The 22,917-nt window shown below is 42.2% G+C and overlaps 1 protein-coding gene across 1 annotated transcript in view; it reads left to right on the top strand.

The window, feature by feature from the left end:
• The window catches only part of GALNT10 (polypeptide N-acetylgalactosaminyltransferase 10), an 83,858-nt gene that overhangs the window by 24,810 nt on the left and 36,131 nt on the right, over nt 1-22,917 (top strand). Inside the window, exons 2-4 of the mRNA XM_065029721.1 lie at nt 14,924-15,026; nt 15,912-16,050; nt 20,104-20,270. Of these exons, the coding sequence (XP_064885793.1) occupies nt 14,924-15,026; nt 15,912-16,050; nt 20,104-20,270 (409 nt within the window). The remainder of the gene's footprint in view (nt 1-14,923; nt 15,027-15,911; nt 16,051-20,103; nt 20,271-22,917) is intronic.

Raw genomic sequence — 22,917 nt, 5'->3', positions numbered from 1 at the left:
TCACTCTGTTTTAAGTAAAGTGCCAAAACTCTCCATCTCCCTTTTGTAGAGCTCATTTGATGTGTCTCACCTGTAAATCTGTCATCCCCAAGAGCTCTCTCCTGTATGGTGGGGAGAACAGATGTCTCTACCTCCCAGAAGATGCTTCAGACGCTTGCTGCAGGAGATGGTCACGGGGCTGTCAAAAGCAATCTTTATGGGCAGGCTGGTCTTTCACAAGGAGATGTGTTTATAGAGCATGAAATCAACAGTTTTGCACAAAGGCAAATAATTACTTACAATGTAGACTTTAGTAGCAGATTTCAAGCTTCAATGATTATTAGTAAGGTCAGGTGGAGCACATAGTGATGTCCACCTCCTGAACAAAGTCATTCAGAACTTTTTAGCTGTTGATTTATGTTGAAAGGTTTTAAGGTGATGTAATGTTCACGCCTTGAGCTTGTCACCTCTGATAAGAATGTGTAACAAGCTGTTTTGCTGTATCTGTGTATGTGGTATGGTTCCTCAAAATCATTCTTGAATGGAAAACCCTTTTTAGACTTGCAGAAAGAGGGAGCGAAACCCCATTCCCATTATCTTAGTCTTGAATCATTATCTTGTAGTTCTCTAATGATAGCAGGGTTTTTAAGAGACTTTGCATGAAGTGTCTGTAAAATAGGCCGTTGTCACAAACAAGAGGGTTCTGTGAAATCTTTCTGTGCTCAGGATGTGGGGCTGAAGGGCAAACAGGTCTCTGGTGGTGCTGGCTGTCCCAACTGCTCTGGTTAATGCTCCCACTCCTCGGGTCGGGGCTTTTTCTTGGGCAGTGGTGAAAAACTGTTTCCAAAGAATGGATATTGGCAATATTAATCAGATTGATTCTTCACTTATGACACAGATTAAGTCTTGAACTTCAGTCTTCTATGGTAATAAGACCAGTTCATCATCACTAATTGCATCTCTTCATTCCTGATTTCCTCGGCCTTCTTACTCCCTCAAGGTGACTTCCCCACTCACCGAGTGTGCGTGTCTGACAGAACGTGTAAAAACCACTGAGCCTGAAGTAGATGAACTTTTTGTAAAAGAAATTCTGTTCCATTGCAGTTAACCACATCACAGAATTTATTAAGTCTGACTAATGTTCAATGTGTCTCATCAAACCCCACAGTGGAGGCAGTTTTTCCTCTCTGCACACCGGTTGTAAATGGTGCTCAAGGCTTGGAGCCCTCAGTCTTCAAAACATCTGTTGTTCTTCAGGGAGGTGGAAGGACAGGCAGGTGTGGAGCTCAGTGTTTCTGTGCCATTGCGTAAACTGTGCAGTAGCAGTTCTGCCAGTGCTGTTGTTGCCATGAGGTGTTAACACCACGTGCTGTCAGAGGGCAGAATGTTCATACAATCAATTACTCAGAGGGTCTGTAACAAGACCTGCTAATTGCCTGCCCTCTTTGAAGTAGTCCTAGCACTGTAAACATTTTCCTTGCTGTTTCATAGTACTTGGTGGAACAAACACCTAAGCAAATCGGAGGAGTTTGTATTAGTCATTCTGTTCTGTATTTTATGAACAACCATGCATTTTATTTCTTCATTGATTTTTCTTTTTTTGTCAATGCTTAAGCAGTATTCTTTTCATACGAAGTGAGACTCATAAAAATACTGGATATAAGATGTTCAAGTCAAATTGGGTACTACTTTATTCTGGTACAACAAGCTTGAAAATCTCTTTCAGAGAACGTCCAGCTCTGCAGCAATTTTTCTCGGTCCTATGGAGCTTCATTATAGCGAGGTCAGACTATGTGCCATAGAGAAGAGAATTTATATTTTATCATAGGGCTAACTGCTGTGCGCTTGTAATGACCCCAAAGGACAGCAAATGCTCCAAATAATTCAGTTTATTTGGAATATAGTTCTGCTGTTTTATAGGAGCTGGAGTAGATCTAGGAAAATACAGAACATTTTGGTATATTTTAATGTGATTCCTACTGGATGCTTGTGAGACTGTTCAGACCCCACAGCCCTTACTTATTTTAAGCTTCCAGAAAGTGGACAGCGAAGATTTCTGGAAATCAATGTTTTCAGTGTGTTCCCAAGGGAGAGACCTCCCTGAAGACCCTTGTGGTAAAATGAGACTCCTCAAAGTCTAATTGCCTCTTGGCCCAAGATGGAACTTATTAATTTCTCATATAGTTGAAAAGCCTTTTCCATAATTTCATGTGTTGTGCTTTTAATTTTGTGTCTTTTTGTTTTCTTCTTTGCAGCAGCGTGGGAAAGTGTGAGGACTATTTGTAATACTTGCCCTTCCTTTCTTTCTGCCCTGTCATCTCTACGCTGGTCAGCACCCATTATTTTGCATTTCTCTGTATACGATGTTTCTGTAAATATCACAGGATGAAACTTGTTTTTCAAACAGTAGGACACAGATTCGTACCGTCTGTGATCTGTCATCACCCAGAAATTATGATAAACCAGCTGCTGAACACCTGCATAAAAAGTCACTCGAGTCTCTCATTTGTACAGTTAATGCCGCCTTTGCTCACCCTGTTGAATCGTATCCCAGATTCTGTTGTCAGGACCGCTTCTAAATTTTAATCCTGTTCTCCACTTAGCTGGCAACATCAGCAGATTTAACAAGCATGCTTTTCACTGCAGTATTGAAATCAATAGAATTTACAAGGTCTAGAAAGATTCAGATAAAGATCATTTTTACATGACCTGAATGTTTGCATCAAAATGTGAAAGTTTTGATTAGATTTGAGTGAACTGCAATTTGGATATTAACAAGACTTGGTACACTCAGGTTTGCATCATTGAGTGGAGCGATGCATCTTCTCTCTCATGTCTGCCCCGTTGTTACTTGTCTCAGAAGCTGCTTGTTTCTTAGTTTTTAATCCTGACACTGCTGTAGTTAATAGCACTTTGTCATCTTTAAGGTGACACCTAAAAGTGATTTGTCACCTTGTAGGCATGTGCAATGTTTTGCTATCTGCATCCCCAGCCTTGCTTTGCCTCAATTGCGCAGAAGTGTTTGTCATCTTTCAGTTATTGGAAATTTCATCTGTATTCCACAGGTACTTGGAGATAATGACCCTGAGACCATCAACCAGCTTCTTCCCTGACCCAACCAATTTATTGTACCAGTTTCTATTTATCCCTGTTGTACCCTAACCAGGCATAGTGTTCCCTCTTGCTACACTGTCGCTATGAGGTAGTGTCTTGCTGTACTACGACTTGCAGCTGCCCACGTCAAGTGGTGATCACTACTGGAGAGTATCTCTAGGAGTGACCAATGTACCTACACAGGATCAAGCCTCTAGATTCAGCATTTCAATGTCGATTACTTTATCTCTTCCTGGCTTTGGGTCCTCATCTCAGCCCAGGGTGGGGGCATGGACAATTAAAAACCTTGGGTTGGCATGAAGATGTGTGATGTTGACAGTTTCATGCTGTGTTCCAGAGGGGCGGATGTGAACCCATTGAGGAGCTTGCTTAGAAGAGGAGTATTAAACCTGGGAAGTGTGACCAGCTGGCACATACGGTGCACACAAGTATGCAGGGAGTTCTGCCAATGCTTCCCTGTGGAGGGAGGAGTGGCAAAAAACTGATAGACGCTCTCTTACTGTGTATGCACACTTGGCACTTCAGCTCTTAGCTGGTGAGAAGTCTCTATCCGTTATTGTGAGCACAATAAATTTTAAGGTTCCAAATGCTTTCCATGGGATAACCTTCCCCATACGGTTAATGGTGGGGTTTTAGTCCTTAGTCGTGTGGTGTGAATGTTCTGCAAGTCATCTTTGCAACCCATCTGTGGCAGCTTGGTTTCCTAGAAGAGGTTGAAGACTAAAGCTGGGGTTTTTGTGCTTGGCTTTTTGTTCCCGGTGGGGAAAATGCAGCTTGTGGCCGGTCTCAATTTGCGGCTTGTGCTTCCTGGTGAGAACTGCTTAGAGGAACACCATAATGACACAAGAGTCTCCTCCAGCTGTTGCCCAGCTGTTGTGCACTCCTCGCCACCAAGGGCAGGAGTTGTGCCTGCTGCCTGCTGTACGGGGAGAATCCAGAGGTGCAAACGAAGCACGAGTACATCAAATGAGCTGACAGGGTAAACATGGGGAAATTGGAGGTAGCGTGGCTCTGGTTTTTTGAGTAGCTGGAGTAATGGCAGTACGTCTGATTCTGAGAGGAGAGTAATTAATCCTGGCGTAGATCTGTGCGCTTGCTATTGCTGGGTGCTATGTCCTGCTTGTCTGAGCAGCAGTTAAATAACTTCTTGGGAAGAAGTGACATGTTAAATGTTGCTTTTTAGTGCTGATGTTTTCAGTTTAACATAACACTGTCAAGAAGCATCAAGGCTGATAGAAAGCTGGTAGAGAATTTACTTTAAAAATGCTTAAAATAGCTAAAAGGAAGATAGTGGTATTTCATTGCTGAAAAACAGGAAAATGTGGTTTTGCTGCATCGCTGCTAAGAAAAAGCTGTGCTGAGACTGATGTGAACAGTGTGAAGCAGGAATCAAAGCAAAAGGTCAGCTCCTCCAGAGCTCCACCTGAAGTAATTGTAAATGTCTTATTGAAAACAATGATTTTCGAAAGCTGTCATGGTGATTGTTACGGGTACTGTTGGTTGCCCAGTGACTTGGAGGCAAGCAAGCAGTTTCAGCACTGAAGTACGGAGTGAAGAATGTGGAAAATAAAACAGAAAAATGCTCGTGATTCTCTTTGCTTTATTGGAGTTAGCAGGAACTATTTTGCTCAAGCAATGTTTAAGTATTACGTGAGCATGGTATTGTTCCTGGTAACAGGAGACAACTGGGGGAAAATAACCTCTGAAAATACCTGTAAGCCTCTTAAGGTGTCCCTACAATCCTTTTGGCCTGAGTGTCTATTCAGCAGGGGAGCTCCTGCGTCACCGGCCACACTGCAGGGACAGGTTGTTAAACCGCAGCTGTGATGTGAGCAGGACGAGCTGCCGCAGTGTGTCTGGGGACCCCGTCCTGTCCTGACAGGTGAATGCCTCTGGGAGATGATTTGACATCATGAGGTCTGATTTTTTGGCAGGTGACATTGTCCTTCTTGGTCAGATTGTGCCCGCTTTCAAACTTCAGATAAGTGAGATTTCTGTAATTTTATGTGTAGCTTCTAATGATGGATAAGGGCTCAAGAGAAAAGCTAAAATACAGAGTTTTTTTTCCTGTATCTTTCAAAACTCATTGGTGAAAAAGCAATTTCTAAGTTTGATATGCAGCTTGCTATGGGAAGCTCTCTGTCTGCTGACATAAAACACAACATCTCAGTACCTGGCACACAACTAAATGGGAATTATGGTTTTTATTTTGGTTTTTGAGTCATATCTGTCACATAGCTTGTCTGTGGATTGTATATAGTTTTCAGTAGCAGTAAATGTTTTACCTTTTTGGAGCATCTTGGAATAGTGGTATTGACCTTTCTAAGTCAGTGCTTTTCCAGGCAAAACCCATATCACTTCTGTTAACTATTACAAACTATAACTCTTGGCAAGATTTCAAACTGCCTTGCTCATCCTACCTCAGAAAACATAATGCAGTCTCTTGTCTTGTGCCTTTCTCTATCACAAAGTGCAAGGCGTCCTTGTTGGATAGTTTGCACGTTGGAAAGCTCTAAAGTTGAGTGGTTTTCTCTTCATTTGTCAGCCTTATGGAAAATGTTTAGGCTTTTCCCCTCGGGTATCTGGCAGGTGGGTTTTGTCCTGCCCTCACCCCAAAGATTGTTGCAGCATTAGCAGCCACCCCCTATTTTATACCAGTTACACCAGCTTGTACCAGGAGTTACATCAGGGTTTCCCAAGGACCCGGTGCCCATCCAGTTAGGTTCCATTTTATGGAGTGCATGAATTGTTGTAGATCTTTCATAATGCAAATCATTACAAATGCTGTTTTTTTTGTTTGTTTGTCTGCTTTTTGTTTCTTTGTTGTTTTTTTGTAAACTAAACAAAGTCAAATTTGCAGTCACACATTTGCCAGGTCCACCTGTGTGCAGCACCAAGCTGTTGTGATCTTGTCCTGGTTGTCTAAGTGCTGTGAATGTCACTCTGTGTAGTATTTTTGCATTGAGGATATATGGGATTTTTGTCATTTATCTTTAATGAGGTTTCTGAATTTTTGCTAGTATGGCCAGTATTCAAACTATTTGGAAGTTGTGTTCAGCTGAGCAATCCTTGATTGGTTTAACATTCCTATAATCTGATCAAGAGTTTGTGGTTTGAGTACAGGGAGTTCATGGAAATGATGGAATTACTAGGTTTTGTATCCTGCATTTTTATTAAATCCTAATGCAGATTAGTCAAGTGTTGCTGAATATGCAGCATAATCTGTAAATGTAATTGGTAAATCAGATTTCAGAAATGGTGTTGTGAAGTGTGTCCTTATAGGAAACCACTACAGCTTGTGTGCGTTTGCTCCTGTTAAATGGAGCGTGGATACATGCAGACACCTGGGAGGTTCTGTATTAAATGTCTGTTTCTCAAAATGATCTCCAAACGAGCCTGTTTGCTCTTCTTTCATTGAACCTAAGGCTGCTTGTACTTAAGACACGTTCAGATAGCACTGGATGCTGTGGAAAACAATGTCCACCTCGGAGCTTCCACCAGGAGCTGCGGTCAAAAACCAGCTCTTGGAGCCACGATAAAATGCCACATGTACGCTGGTTCCTCAGGAAAGTTCACCTGGTTTTACGTTTCCAGAAAGTATGTGAAGCAGACGGGAAAGGTGGGAGGGGTGGGAAATCTTTAATCTCGTTTGGAATGGCAGTTCAGAGATGACTTTTGCCTACATTTTCCTACCTGATGTATCTGATGTCAAAACCTCAGTCCGGGTGAGTAACAGGTTGTGTCTCCCGTCCTGACCCGAGGGCTTTGCTGTATGTTAAAGCGAGCTCAAAGAAACACGCCTGTTGCTTGAGAGGGAGCATGAGGAGGTTTCTGATGCAACTAAATGCCTTCAGGAGCTTATTCCACCGCTTTCTGCAGATCCCTGAGACACGCTGCTGTGTGGGAAATGGAGCATTTCTGATGGGAAGGGCTGTGAGCATTTTGGTGAACAGAAAAAATGAGAAAGCTGTTGTGGGCAAATTAAAGCAATGGCTCCTGTCCCCAAGTCTGAAACGAGACCAGCTGGGTTTTTAACCGCTGAAAGAAGAGACTGGAGCTGCTGTGCTATCACAAGGTGTGTGAAAACCCCAGGAAGAACTCACTGCTTGGTGCTTGTGCCAAGACTTTGGAAAGATTCTGTGCATTTGGAGGCTTGGGTTGAATTAGATGAACAGTAAGTTCAGAACAGCAAACACTGAAAGACCATAATATTATTTCCAAGGGAGAGTGAAGAAAAGTGTGAGGTGTTTGGTAGAGATTGATGACCAAGCTGGATGTTACGTTGCTGTCCTCAGCTGATGTCTTCAGGCTTTAATTGGCTGATCTACCTGGACTTTTTGCTAGATAAAATTGTGCTACGGGTTTTTCAGCAAATGAGGTTGAATTAAACTTGTTAGCTCAAGGAATTTAAAGAGAGGTAGAAAAGCTTCAGTTGAAGCACTAGCACTTGATACAAAAAGCTTTCTGCATTAAGAAGTACACAGCCAGGTAAAATCTCTTAAATGCTTAAGCAGTAGGTTGTCCTGTCCACCAAGGAGCTGCATGCCTGATGTTCTGCAGGGAACATATTTGTTCAGTCTCTCTACAAGCAGCTGCCAAGTGTCCCTGGGTGTCCTGCAGAAAAGGCTCTGCATTGTGTCCGTACATGCTGCCCTGTTCAGCTGGTTCTGGTCTAGCTGTGGTTTAATGGTCTAGCTGTGGTTTAATGGTCTGCCACGGGGTAAGGACTGATCCAGAAGTGCCCACAGTACTTTGGCTCTTTCTGAAGGAAGCGGACAGATTATTTCCTTGCCCCAACATGTGGTTTTCTCATAGAAATAAAAGCACAAATCTGAACACGTGGATTTCAATGCCACTCGTGTTCCAGATGGGAAAGAAGAGGATGATGACCAAATGGTAACATCATGGCATTGTGCAGGAGACTTTTAGGTCTGGTTCGAACCTGTTGTTTGGATCTGAGTCACAACACAGCTTTGAAGACATACTTGGCTTTTTTTGTCTTTGAAAGCACTTAATCGTTCCACATGATGTGCTGCCATTTAGTCCTGTGTTGCCTTTTAATAGTTCCTGAAATGCTGAAGGTATGGATTATGCTAATGTAGCTTTTAAATTTTTGATGGGCTAAAATAGCTTAAAAAATTAACCTTTTGAAAATACTTGGGTAGCTCTCATGACAAGGCTTTTAGCAGCTTGCTTTTTATAGTAGTACCCTATCTCCTGTTCCAGTAAATGAAGTGCTTTGCCCAAGCCAGGTTATGCTTATCTTCCTGGCCTGGGTCAAATGCCTCCAGCTGATGTTTTTCATTAGATCATCTGAAAGTCTCAGCTGTTTTCATGCCTGTACGAAGGACGGAGGCTGTTTGCACTGTGTGTGTGGGTGTTGTACCAATTTGTTGTTCAACACATGCTAATAGAGCTCTGATAAACTATGGTGCAATAGGACTTGATATCTATTTATTTATGGAGGGGTTACCTACATTTACCATGGATGGTCCCACCGTCATTAAAACCTGGGCTTCTTGCTGCAGTGAGGGGTGATTTCTCCCAGTTTCTGCCAGACGTGGCTTCTCTCACATGTTCTGCCTTCTGAAGCATCTCATGTGCTCTAGGTTTTGGAAGGTTGAAGAGAAGCTGGTTATATATACGTTTCTTATTTCTGCTTTGCTGTGGCACAGATCATGACAATGAGGTTGCACCCAAAGTGCACACACTGGAGACTTCCACTGAGAACACCTAATAAATAGAGGGATGGTTTCTATTTGCTGTATCTTTTCCTGTTGTTTTTCTGGATTCATTTGTCATATTTGGCAACTCGCTGTAGGATATAAATGCAAGATATACTTGCTGAGGAGCTGGGGTAAATGAAGAGACCTAGGATGGAACAGATGCCCCCTATAAACAGTCTCCAAAGGCCATAGCTTCTTGGGTCTGATTATAACACCTTAGTTTTTGCTGTTTTGTTTTGTTTTAAAGTGTTTGAACAGTGTTTGAAATGTCTACAGCATTATGATTAGTGTATGCACTTCAGCAAATCTTTTTGACTTGAGTACAGAAAACTCTTGGCTTACATCTCCATCCCTTCTTCTTTTATTCTGGCTGGAGCCAGGCACGCTAAATAGTGATTAAACAAAAGATTAAAATTCCATTTTTGTGCATTTGGCATTTGAATGCTGATCAATTGCTTTGGCGGCGTGTTAAGTAACAGCATGGTAGACAACAGAAGGGGCTTGTTTACAGCAATCTGTCTAAATCTATTTTTGATGTATTGCTTAATATGCCTTTCTACTTTAATTCATTTTCAGTTTTTAAAAAATGAAGGATGGAAACAGACAGGCGATTAGTTGAAGATATTGCTGGGGAAGTAATCACTCCTTAGTGGTAAACAACTTCCAGTTCTTGAGGAGAAGAAACTGTGCGTGAGCTGAAATAGAACTCATGGGCTTGCTGTAGAATTTAATGGATAAGATTCGATGGCTGGTGCGCTTTCATAGCTTGACTAAGTAATCATGATGAATTCTTCATGCTTTGAAATCTCCTTTTGGCATTGTTTTTTACGACTGTCCATTTCAAAAAGTGAAGAAATTTTTGCAAAATGAGAAGCAAAGGTAGAGCAAAACAGAAAATTGCAAAGGCAATAGCCATGCTGACCTGTTTTGTAGGGACAGAAATCCAGATCTATAATGCAAATTTACGCTAACGATGCGGTGTTGATAGCTGCGCCGTTCAAACAGTGGTCACTGTATTCCACAGTTAAAACACAGACAAGGGGGATGCGCTGGTGAGGTTTGGAGAAAAATGTTGTGCCTCCTGCCATACAACTAGAATTATTAAGAAATTAGCATTGAAGTGCAAATTGACATGCGATACAGCATCACAGGTAAGACGTAGCTCCCCACAATGAGATGCTTATTTAATAAAGTCAGTCCTAGGAAATTTGCTGTGTTTGGCAGATTGAGATATCCCAGTCTAGAGCATCTGTTGAAGGGGTATCATCAAGTTAAGCAATTTGCATAATTGAGTCAAATCCCATGCAGCATCCTTGAAGGAAACCACTAAAAAAAGCAACATTCTGGTCCCTGTGCGCTGTGTCTGGATTTCTAGAGCTCAGACATCTTTTACAAAGAGGGAAAAACTGACATCAATGTCATCAGCCTGCCCATTTTCCCAGTGAGAGGGACTTTGGGCGCTGAGATGCGCATCTTCCCTCTGCCCGTGATGGCAAGCTGCCCACAAATTTACACACTGCTCTGCTAATAGTGATGACATGAGCATAAAAATTGCAGTCGGGAGGGGGGAGGCAATGTTTTGTCATTCGCACTGACTGGTTTTGGTGGTCTGCTGGAATTATGCTGGTCTTGAGAGTGTGATTCTTAGCAAGAAATGCGATGCTAATCAGCCTGCTGCCGCTGCGCCTTCCCTTCGGGGCTGTGCAGATCGGGGGTGCTGGCAAGGTCACTGAAGCAAAGACGCTGATATTAATTTTCTAGCACTGAAAGTCACTTCAAAATTAACATTCAGACATTGTTGTTGGAACCTGTCAGTGACTCAGAGCAGACTTGTCAGATGTGTTTTAATAGCGACCTGCAAAACCAATATAAGTGTTAAAAGTTTGCTTGCAAAGGATGCAATTAGAAATACTCAACCCCCTTAACACTTACCCAGGTTGAATTAAGTTTAATGGAACATTTCTGAATTGGATTGACTAATATAACTTCTCTACCAAAGACCAAAAATGCTCCAGAATGCAGCATGTCTGTCATGACCATCTGCAGCAACATCTAGCCTTCAGGATTTTAAAAATCATTTAACAAGAGGTATGTCGATCCAATGGAGATTAATGTTGTGCTTATCTTGTGTGAATCTTGTTTGGTTTTAGTTGTACAGGGCAGTAGCATCATGAGCATTGCAGGCAGAGGAACATATAAGTCACCCTACACAGTCCTCATTTTACATTGCCAGTGCAAACATGAAGAAAATTCAGTCTTTCTAAAGTTTCCAGGACTGCCAGCTAAGGAAGAGGCTCCTTACAGGACTTAAGAGATCAATAACTCATATTCTGTGTGCGTCCGAAGTCCAACACTACAGTTTGGAAAGGTCTGGATAACTGATGCGCGTACTCCATAGTTTCCCCTCTTGCTTAGTTTAAAGTTTACACATGACTGAATTCTTTCTTTTGATGTGTGTGCTGGGTTCCTGCGTGTAGAGTGGGTGTCGTGAGCCTTTGAGTCCCAATGTGTGTGTCTCTTTTTTACACCTAGCCCCTAGACGCTCTTACAACACTCGTCTTCAGTGCTGGGTGGGATTTCTGCAGTAACTGCTGGTAAGGTGTTCACATGTGTCAAATCACAGCAAATAGCAGAAGTGATAATGGTGTTGTAAACAGTTCTGGTGTGCTCATTCAGTCCAGAATGCTATAAACAGGAGACAAAAGAGACTTCAAATATTGAGGTTTCAGATTTGCCAGCTGTTCCTTTGCCCAGTATGACACTTGTGCACAAGCCTAGTGCTCAGAAAGCTGGCAAAACTCTCCTGGCAAGGGGATGCTTGGTCTGCAAGGGCTTTCCAGGACTTTTCCTGGCAGGGGAGTATCCTGGAGAGGAAACTGGCTGGTGAGCAGGCCTGGAAAGCGGGGACCTTGCAAAACAGAGGCAAAACATCTCACAGAATGGTAGTGTGCTCTGTGGGTTATTTAGTGGGGATGATTGGGAGGGTGGCTTGTTGTCTGAAAAATTAGAAACCACTGTGGTGGCCAAATAAGTAGAGGTGTTGGACTGTCACAGCAGCACGGGGCGGCTGCTTTGTGGAGCTAAAAATTTGATCCATTTTACATCAAAAATAACCAAGCTGCTGTTTCTACTGTCTGTCGTGCAGCTGTCAGACCTGCTCACAGAGCTGGCAGAAGTCAGAGTTTGCATAAATTACTCAGGCAAGCATTCGGCCGGAGCCACAGGTGGATGCTGGGCTTGGTTTGCCTGCCCCTCGCCACCCCGTGCCCTGGCTCACCGCACCCAAGGGAGCCTCGCAAACCACCGCTGCTCGCGCCCGCTATGCAGAAGCAGCGGCAGCCTCCTGCGGTGGAGCAAACATGAGCTTTCTGGCTGGTGTTGGCATATCCTTGGTATGTTTTTCAAGGTGCTCTGTGGTCTTATTGCTGACACCAGCCTCAGGTTTGCTCCACAAGTGCTGCTGCCTGCTATGTTCAGTTTGCCCTCCCAGTGCCTTCTTGCACATTTAGTTCCTGACTCACACACTCATCTTGACACTTAAATGTACTTTTGCTTTATCAGCAGGTAGAAATTCGCGTAAGAACAGTGGTGTTTAATGGAATGGCTAGAAAATCACAAGGCAGGATAAGCAATTTCGGCTGGTATTTATATCTGTTGAGTTCAGGGGTGGTCAGGAGCCTCTCCAGAAAAGGGGAGAGTGATTCTTCACCCCAGCTCTGCTGCTCTGGAGCTGAACTTGCCTGTTCCTTCATGATGGGAGTCTGAAGACTTTTGCAGGGCCTCTCATGAAACCTCTTTCCCTCAGCAACTGCAGGTCTTCAACACATGCGGTCAGAGGTGGACTGAAGACATTGGATCGCTTGTGGCAATCTTCATTTTACATCCTAGTTCTTGTAGAGTGAAATTCAGGACAGTACACTGCCAGTTTCTGCATTTGAACAAAAGGATTCAGAGGAGTTCATGGGCTGAAGGGACAGTAACTAACAACATAAAAATGAGTTATTGCTTTTGATTCATATAACTTCATCAGGGTAGAAAATAAAAGAACAGATAATGAAGAAAATTAAGGACCCATGAGGTAAATGAAAGAAATCAAGTACACCATCAAAATATAGCTCTGCTGAGGGTTTTCTTAAAGTCATCACTCTTTTCCTGGGTCTAACTGTCCTTTCTTGCTAACCAGCCTTTTCTGGTGGTTATCTGGTTTTTACCACTCTTAATCACATTCCATAGTGTGGTCCTGCCCTTCCCCTGCCACCCTGAGAGTTCCTTCCCCTCCTTCTTCCTACATCATAAGTATTTTTCAGAGAACATCCTTGTTAGCTGCAGGTGGCACAAATGGAAATTTGTTAATACTTGTTCAGATTATGAACTAGCTGTGTGACTTGTGACTGATTTCTTGTCTATCCCGAGTGCCCATCAGCTCTCCTTCAGTGAAAAGAGAATTACATGGCAGGGAGCAGGAAGGGGAGTGCTCCGAGTATGGATGGTAGTTAATTGAAATGTGTAACTGAGTGTCTGGTTTCATGGATGAAACTTGACTTCTGCCAGGTACGTTACTATCTGCAAAATGCCAAGAAGCCAAGTGTAAATCATTTTATGATGCATGTTTGAAAGGATCTAGATTGATTTAAAATCTCTTATGTAAGAAAATAGTCCTAATAGTTCACAAGCCAGCTTTTAGTCAGACGGAGCTCTATTAGCCTTAGACCACTGGTTTATACTTTGGCATGGTAGTAACCAGCACAACTCCAGGTTTTCATGCAGTTCCTTTGCTGAGGGTCACCACCCATAACAGCATCGGAGCACGTACCTGCGTTCAGCCGCTCTAGTTCAGTTGGACATCTCAGCCGAAACCTGTCGGCACTGGTGGTTTGGGAAGGTAAGACCCAGGGCTCCCTTCCCGCTGGCTGCTTTAGAAGGGGGTGATGGGGTGAGGATAACCTGCAAAACCTTCTCAGCGAGGTTCGCCAGAGCTCACCTGTCAGGCTGCAGCCAACTGTGTCAGCCTGAAGTCTGGTGCCTTGGAATAACAAGAAAAATGTCTGAATGTCCTATTTTCCCAAGACAAATCTAGGCATGAAAATGAGTTTGTGATTTAACTAGTCAGGCAAATGATGTTTGTGTCCCAGATGCTAAAGATGCTTGATAACCTTGCAGGGTTACTATGCCAACCACTGCTTTTTGGTGGTTGTTTGGTTTGATTGACCCATTACTGAGACTTTAAACGTCTTGCCCTCCAAGGAGCAAAAGCTTATTTTTGGTTTCTAGGAAGTTCTAGCCTGTGGAGTTCTCTCTGCAGGTCATGAGGAATTAAAAGGGAAAAACCTCTATGGTCTTTGTAATGCTACAAATGACTTGCATTCAAACTCTACCAGCATATTGCAACATAGTTGAAAACGCCTTCTCAGAGAAGATGTTATTTTCTTGACCCTAAAACCTACTTATATATTTATATTTTCCCTTAGATTTTGGGCATGTCAGTGTTTGAAATGTATGATGATTTTCTTTCCACACACCATAGTCTCTTTGATCCCGAATTCACCTCATCTTTCATTTGCTAGCTTGTTCCCAAAGCACCCATTGCTTTTGAATTTAGGAACAACATCATGAAAAGAGGAGCTCTAATTGGGTTCAGAGCATACTCATGCCTTGTGTAAAATTTGCTTTTAAGTTGAGCAGCAAGAGTCTTAACAAATGACCTTTTAAATCTTATTTTGATTTTATTCAGGTATAGTAGTGTGCTCATTAATAATGATCCTGCAATAAGTCTCCCATTACAGCTTTATTGTTAATTAAATAGGATGTGAGTTGTATTGGATGTTTTCAAAATGAAAATGGGAGTTTTTAATAGATTCCCTGATTAAGAATACTGGTCTGCATACAAGATGGTGCCCTGAAAAATATATCACTTAACAGCTATAGATAAAGTACTGTTGTGGGCAAGCAAACCTTGCTTCTTCCTCCTCACCCCTTCCAGGGTAGAACTGCTTGCTTGTCTTACCGTAAAGAAGATGCTTAATCTCCTCTAACAGGAAGGGGAGGCTGTTAAGGAAAGGTTTCATGTGTTCTATATTTAATATATCCAATCTTTTGTTTAAAAGGTATCATACGCGAGGCAAAAGAAAGACCCTTACTTTGGTGATGGACAAAGGATAAAGGACTGGCATAACAAAGATGCTATAAGGAGGGACTCCGAGCGTGTAGGTACGTAACATTCCTAGGAAAATGTTTTAATACAGATTGTAATTTACTTTGCATTTATTTGGTAGACTGAGTGCAGAACAGCGTGTTCAACTTTCAGGGTCAAGATGATGTTCTTGATATGATGCAACAGTTATTGCAGTTATTATGTGTTAATCCCAATTAAAGCCTTCCTCCTCAAATCCACATTAACCATTTTGGGGTGAAAATATGTTGGTAATATCTTGGTAATTTTAGAATAGGTTCAGTATTGATATTTTATTTTATTTTATTTTATTTTATTTTATTTTAACTTACAAAACCCCACATACCTGTACCTCTCCCAAAACCAGGAGATCCAGAGGATAAGAAGAATGTTCTAGACTATAACAAACATGAAAGTTTTATTCCATAGTTCTGGATTTTTCCCTTGAGTCACATAAAAGTGCTCATTTTGAACATCGCAGCTTTACACTGGTGTGTCTGCAAGGGCTCTACCTCCTCTGTTCCAGAGCTCACATTGTTCAATATACATGTCTATCTGTGCTGAAAAAAGCAACAGTGATGAGGTGTTCACGTTTATTCTTCCTGCAGTGAAACAAAAAATGCTCTATAGATCCTCCACAGTGTTGCCGTAGCCCCTTCATCCGTTTCTGATGTTAGAAGGAAGACTTTTAACTTCTACAGTTTACACAGCTGAGTGTTTTGGAGCAAAACTGCTTATCAAATAAAGTTGTTAGGTTGACATGGTTGACCCAGTGCTAAATATGACATAGAGTACAAAACTAATGAAGGGATTTTCAAATGGCTATAAGATGACCGCTGTTCTTCTGATATGTGGATTAGTTTCTGGCCAGTTAAGTACCAATTAGTAGTAATGATGCATGTTTACTTTCTGTCTATCCACAGGAAATGGAGAGCAGGGAAAACCTTACCCAATGACTGATGCAGAGCGAGTGGACCAAGCATACAGGGAAAATGGCTTTAATATCTTTGTGAGTGATAAAATTTCTCTGAATCGTTCCCTTCCAGACATCAGACATCCAAAGTGAGTATCTAGTTTGCATTTCTATGAGTGAAAGTTCCCAAGTGCTAAATTACCGCATCTACAGGAGTGTGCTCTCTTTTTATTATGGACTCTTGTAACTTTGTTCATCAAACACAGTCCTTTCACAGCTGGGTCCTGCTGTCTCCTTAATAAAGGACAGTGTATAGTAATTGCAATGGGAAATTCAGACTAAAACTGCGGAAAAACAAAACAAAACAAACTTCTGATTCTGAAAGACTTAAAATTACCAAAAACTTGCAGCCTTGTGCAGAAGAGATCTGGAACTTACCCCAGAGCTGGCTGCTTCCTTCAGCTCTCCCAATGTGACCGTTCAATTCCTGAGCCCACTAACACAACCAGCAGCTTTGAGCACCTAATGAGGTGGAGCTGGTTCTTTCTGTAGTGGAAAATGATGTAAATGTCCGGTGATGACTGTGTCACTGAACACTCTGTCCAGTTCTCACGTGGGCCGCTGGCTGGAAATGAGCGTGAAATGCTCAGGAGCAGAACAAGATTTGAGAGCCTCCACTCAACTGTGTATGAAGAGTTCTATCAGAAGTCTTTCAAATTCATAGATTAGTTTTAGACCCTCTTCTTCATAAAAACTTATCAGGTTTTAAGAGTACAAACTAGTTCCAATTGAGTGCTGGCTTTTGAGTTCATCTATTTTTGGACATTATCCCTTTGGATGGTGTCAAACTGGATTTTGTGCAAACCAGGAGTTTTTCATTAGTGAAAGTGCTTCAGTTGGGACTTAACCCTTGTTTATACAAAGCTGAGAGGTTTTTTTAGATACTATTTGTGCAGTTCTTAATCTGAAAGCATCATTAGATATTGGAACAGAAACTTGGTTTGTGTAAAGCCATTTTTATGACAATTTAGTGAATTTGAATTCAACATCCACTTTATTCATGAGAGATTTCCAGTATTCAGGTTTTATAATTTGTTAGCTGCACATTTGAGAGAATCTCTCTTCAGCTGTCACAGCAAACTAATCAAATACTCTGCCTTGACACCTTTTCTCAATATATGCTTATGAACCAGAACAGTGTGTATGGCTCCATAAATATTTTAGGCATGCAGTTGAAATGTTTAAACGTAGAGATAAATCAAGTAACTGAAGATGCTTGTGGATCAGCCCATACTCAAGTTCTAGGAAACACAGTTTGAGCTGGCTAACCGAAATTACACCTGGCCTCCATTTGCAGGGGCTGCTGTGGGCACTGAGAATTTAAACATCAGGCAATGCCAGTATTTCCTTGAGTATTTGTTACACCACATTCCCCATTGTTTCCCGAAGTTGCTGACTCCTCATTGCTAATTCTGCTATGTAAACTTTTTTAAAATGTGAAACTTCGAACTCCAGTCCCCAGTTAAAATTAATAAGTCAAGTGTCTGGGTCGTCAACAGCTTAAGCTGTGATTAATGATGCCGCTGCAGCTGGTTTGTTTGTTGCTTGACACATCCTTTCCCCCAGTGTAGAGAGTCATAATTGTGGGGGTCTCAAGGAAAGGATAAACAGCGTGTGTATAATGGATGCTGGGATTAGCTGGGCAGAGAGTGGAGTTACATATAGTGGGGATTTGCAGTAAAGGAACTCATGGCTGAAAAGGTCTGTTGTTCATTCCTGGTGCCTATTAAAAGAGAAATACTTGAAATGGGATGTTTTTTGTCGTTTAGGAGGTTGATGAGGACAATTTGTAATGAAGTTAGGCTGAGATGAAACCCATAAAGAGCATTCTAGAAAGGAGCTTACTTTACCCAGCCTTTTACATATGGGAAGAGAGTAGAGATGATGTTGTTTGTTGATGTGCCTGCAGACAGCACAGAGTGTAAGGAGAAGGTGAATTGGGGAAAAACACAGCAGCTGTCCTGTCCTAAGCTTTGGGGCTATAGCTGCAGCTCTCCCCAACAGCTGGCCTGGGTGGGGAAGGACAGAAAAGCTGCCAGTGTGTTTGCTCACTGCTGAGATGGTTTGTGAGGACCTTTGTATAGCAAATAGTGTGTCACCTCTGCTTTCTGTTAACTGTGGGAGTCGAGAGGCTGGGGGAGCGCAGGTACTGGATGTGCCTGGTGCACACATACAACACTTTAATAGTCATGTCTTTCCCTGCTAACATTTCGAAGTGCTTCTGGGTTTTTTAATATTAAATACTAATTTTGCAGGTCTTGTAAAGCAATTGTAGATGTGGTAGCTAGAGGGAAACAATTTCTCTCCATGCTTAATGGTTAAACTTAATAGCTAAAGTTTCCTACTTGTTAAAGTTAGTCGTAAAATGAGAATTTCAGTTTAAGAAGAGTTAGAAGAGATTTGGGGGCTCTTGTTTCATATTGGAACAGAATTATCTTGGAAGAAGGTTAAGATTGCAATGCCAAGGGCTGGATGAAAGCAGCCCTTGCAGCTTAATTTTGCATCTTGCATCTGTGTGTTGCAGCCAGAGCCTGCAAGCTCTTGGCAGCACCCCAAGACAATTCATTAGACTCAGAATAAGCTACTGTCCTTTCACGCAGGCACCAGAGTAACTTCCTGTAGCCACGGATTTATTGAGCTTGTACAACATCAGTGCATCCTTCTCCATTCCCTGGGAAAGGTACTGGGAAAAAACCTGCCGCTGCCAAAGCCGCTTTCCGTTCCCATCAGCCCTTCCGGAGAACAGGGGGGAATTAAAGCACATACGTGTACGTGCTCTGTGCTGTGCACGTAGCAAAAGCCTCACTGGGTGCTGGCAGGAGAACATCTGCAAATGGGCTCTGGTGCAGGCTGGGCAAGAGGTTTGGTGTTGGGCAGGGGACGCAGCCTGCCCTGCTGGCAGCATCGTCAATGTGTTCTAACTATCTTTGTTCATGCAGCCGCTTCTGTTCCGCACTGAGTATGCGGGGTTCTAGGAGTAGGATAGATTCTTGCCCAGTGGTGAACAGCTACTGGGTGTTTTTTAGGCACAGTTGTTTGCTGCATGGCCTGAGTTGTTACCTGTTTAACAAGGTTCAAACTCTACTTGGAGCCACACCTGCAGGAAAATAAATACTGCGCTTATTGCTGCAGTTCCTATTTTCTTCACCAAGCTACCTTGAAAACACACCCACAATGCAACTAAGCATTAACCCTACTTCAAAATCAAGGATATGAATGCTGTAGGGAAATACTCTCAAATTCAAGGGGTGTCGGTGGGGTCTCTGCAGACCTATCTCCCCAGCTCAATCCAGGTTCTGCAGTGCTTTGTGTTCCAAGCCCAGCCTTCTTCCCTTCTGCCTGCAGAACTGATCCCACGTGTCAAACCAGTCCTGCTGAAAAAATGAGGAAGACAAGATTGGTTGTTTAGGAAAAGTCTGGTTTAAATAATTGTCCAGCATGACAAAGGAACTCTTTGATAGAGGTTGATCTGTTACTGAGACAGGTGCGTTTCTTTATATTGAGCAATCCTTACCATGGAATGATCCTGTCTCTTCAGTGTATTGTTCACAATGTCTTGAACTTCTGGGACTGTTTAGGGAAGGTGTCATCACACAAAATCCTTACTTCGTGCACCTTTTGTTTAAAAATATTTGGACAACAGTTATACATGTGATTAGAGTGGTTTGCTTCTCTGAAAACTGAGAATAAGTGAGCTAAACCAATGTACTGATAACGCCTAGATTAGATACATTTAACTTCTGAAACAACTTTGTAGAAAATCCTCTTCCTACTGACCTTTTGGGAATAAGGACAGGGGAAACAAGTATTTTAGAGACTTTTGTATCTTAAGCTATGAATGGAGTTTCCTTTAAAAGCAACTTCAGCATCTAATATATCCCTCTGTCTTTCTATGTTGCTAAGTGTCACTGGCCATTAAGAGTCCTCCTTTCATTTGGAGGTGTTTTTGGCCTGGTAGACCAGATCAGGGAAACACTGGCCTAATAAGACCTGGAAGTTGATGGGTTTTTTTTTTTTGGGGGGGGGGCACTTTGAATCAATTTGAGGAGTAAAGAATGAACTAAGTTACTTGATGATAATTAATATGGAAGTGCTGGTGGGTTTGGGGGCACTGCCTTTTGACTTACTCTGTCTATGTCCAGCTGCAAGAATAAGCTGTACCTGGAGAAGCTGCCGAACACGAGTGTGATAATACCGTTCCACAACGAAGGATGGTCCTCTCTCCTCCGGACAGTGCACAGTGTCCTCAACCGCTCCCCTCCCGAGCTGATAGCAGAGATAGTGCTGGTGGATGACTTCAGTGACAGAGGTATGATCATTTGTATATAACATCTCCACCATGTTTACCTACCTAAGGAATCAATGAACTTGTAAATATGCATGTAATGACTTTATTATAAAGTTTTTTACTTGCCAACAGCAGAGCTCAGGTGAACCTTGCTCCAGTACATTTGAAAGGCCGGAAGTCTGGCAGAAAACTCACGTTCCACATTCAGTTTGTGCTGGTTTAGCCGCTGATGGCATGGGCTGTCCTGCACTTTGGATGATGTGGATAAACAGAAAAGCTGGTTTTAATGTTGTGCTAAGGGCCTGCACAGGCCATTTAATCCCAAGGTTAAATGTTTGATGCTTGGAATACCAAAAACAAAAGAGGAGGAAATTTCTCACTCCTCGTGTTCTGCATTTCTTTTTTGTTCTAGATACAGAAAATGGTAAAAGAAGCCTTGATAAAAGGTTTCCACCTCAGACTGGCTATGATTTGGCTTACTGTTCTCCTGAAGTTTGTGCTCCTGAAAAGTAAATCTGCGACATCCAGGCTTGGCTGGGTTTACATAGATCCGTAGTCTTCAGGAGGCTGTTAAGTTCTAAACATGTGATCTTGACTTGAAATGCTGCTGGTTACAAACTTCTGGTTTTAATTTATCCATTGTATGTAATTAAAAAAAGCCCAGTATCTGGGAATTGATTATTTAATGCATCAAACTGAACTGCATGAAGGAGTTGGAAGCTTCAGGAAAACTTTTATTTACATTTTGTGTGTTTGGATTTGGACTGTTAGGCCACTGCTCTGCTTATTTGTTTCTCACTATTAAATTAGGCAGGTAATAAAAGCTCCGTGTCTGAGCTGATGATCGTCAAGACTGTGCTACAGAACCAGTGAGCAGTAGAAAGAATGAGGACAGTTTTCTTGTGGGTTTTCTTTTTAATTGTATGTTATTATATTTGTCCTCTGTCTGCGAGGTGAAATGCTGTGCATCTGCTTCAAATGCTAGTCCTGTGAATTTGTAACAGCATCTTCTGAAATTCCAGAATCACTGTTGGACGTAGTGATAGTAGAGACCACATCTGAGATCAGAGAGGCATAGTATGAACAGTAAATGTCAGCTTCTTCCCCAAAGAGGTCAGTAAATAGTCATCATAAACTCCAGTGAAAAGAAAAGATGAAAAGGATAATTGCTCAATAAAAATCTATTATTTTTTTTTTATCGAGAGGTTATCCTGACAAGATAAAATATCAGATATATTCCACTGTAGCTCATGATGGCCTTTCGCTTGAGAGTTGTCTAAACAGACCTCTAGCACTTTAGTAACTCTTTAAAAAGAGTGACTTTCAAGAACTTGGCTTTCCCTGGCAAGGAAACTGGATCCCTGTTGCTGGCATTTCTTGTGTACTGACCTGTGTGGGGGTTAAACATACTGGGCTTTGCCAAGTTGCCCTTGAGGTCCTGTCAGCGTTGTGCTCTCGTTCTGCTGTTGCACTGGTTTCTGTAGATGGTGATGTTTGTGCCAATCCATCAGCTTCTTTCATCCCTGTATCTCATCCATGGAGAATCTTTGCTTCACATGCAGCAAAGAGGACTTTGCTAATAATAAATAGTAAGTCTGGAAACCTGGCTACTGTGCACATCAATGATTTCTCAGACAAATGTTACTTTCATATGTTTTTCATCTGTTTTTAAGCTTGAGAAGTAAGAGGGTTTTGGTGTGACTATGAAGAAGGCTGAGAAGTCAGATAACAAAGTGACAGGAGAGTGAAGATGGATTCTGGGTTAGCTGGTGGCTGCTGTGGCCTGCAGTGCACCTGAGAGGCAGGTGTGCTGCTTTGCATTGTTGGAGCTCTCGGATGGATGAATCAACATCTGGAAGCGTCAACTGCCATTTATTTCTTAATTTGTTTGAGAGAGACAATTCTGTGACCTCTAGCAATAAACATTTTTCAACCAGAAGGGGCTGTCCTGATGGCAGCAAATCTTAACAGTGAGAAGCAAAAGCTCTACTAATTGTGTTTTTTGAAGTGTTTCCTTTGTTTTGTATTTGAAAAGAGTCACAGAATGGTTGGGGTTGGAAAGGACCTCAAGATTATCTGATCCAAATTGAAATGTGCTGGAACAACTTGCTGCCTGGAATTTTTTTTGCATGCCTGTAGTATAATGCAAATTATCAAAATGTAGCTTTAGTTCAAACAAATTTAGTGCTGGATTCCACATCGGCCACAGAACTCTGGGAAGGGCATCAGTCTGATGCAGGACAGTGGTGGCATCCAGTTTGCCTTGAGGTGAGGACCATACTGTCACCTCCGGCTGCCGTCACTTAAATCTTTGCTGACACTTGAATCTTTCTTTGTGGGGATTCCCTTGTTAGGCTGGGTTAGTGTAAAAGAAGCTGCTTTCCAGCGTGTGCCATTGGTCACAACAGGGTAAATCTTGTGGGGCTGTTTTCCCCTTTCTCTACTAGTCGTCTGTGTTCTCAACATCATGTTCCCATTAAGACTGCTGTCATAGCCTGTGGTTTTTTGTCCCCACAAACTTAGTTGGAATGTCCATAATATAAGGACTTTCTTCTCCTGACCAGAAGCATTTCAAAGTAATTATAGGGATTTAATGTGCAGAAGAACATAGGTTATGTTGAAGAGGGAGGCACCAGTTCAGACTTGTTGGAGAATAAGAATTAACCCG

Source organism: Columba livia, chromosome 14 (assembly GCF_036013475.1).
Source record: "Columba livia isolate bColLiv1 breed racing homer chromosome 14, bColLiv1.pat.W.v2, whole genome shotgun sequence".
Taxonomy (NCBI): Eukaryota; Metazoa; Chordata; class Aves; order Columbiformes; family Columbidae; genus Columba; species Columba livia.
This window is presented reverse-complemented; position numbering and strand designations above follow the sequence as displayed.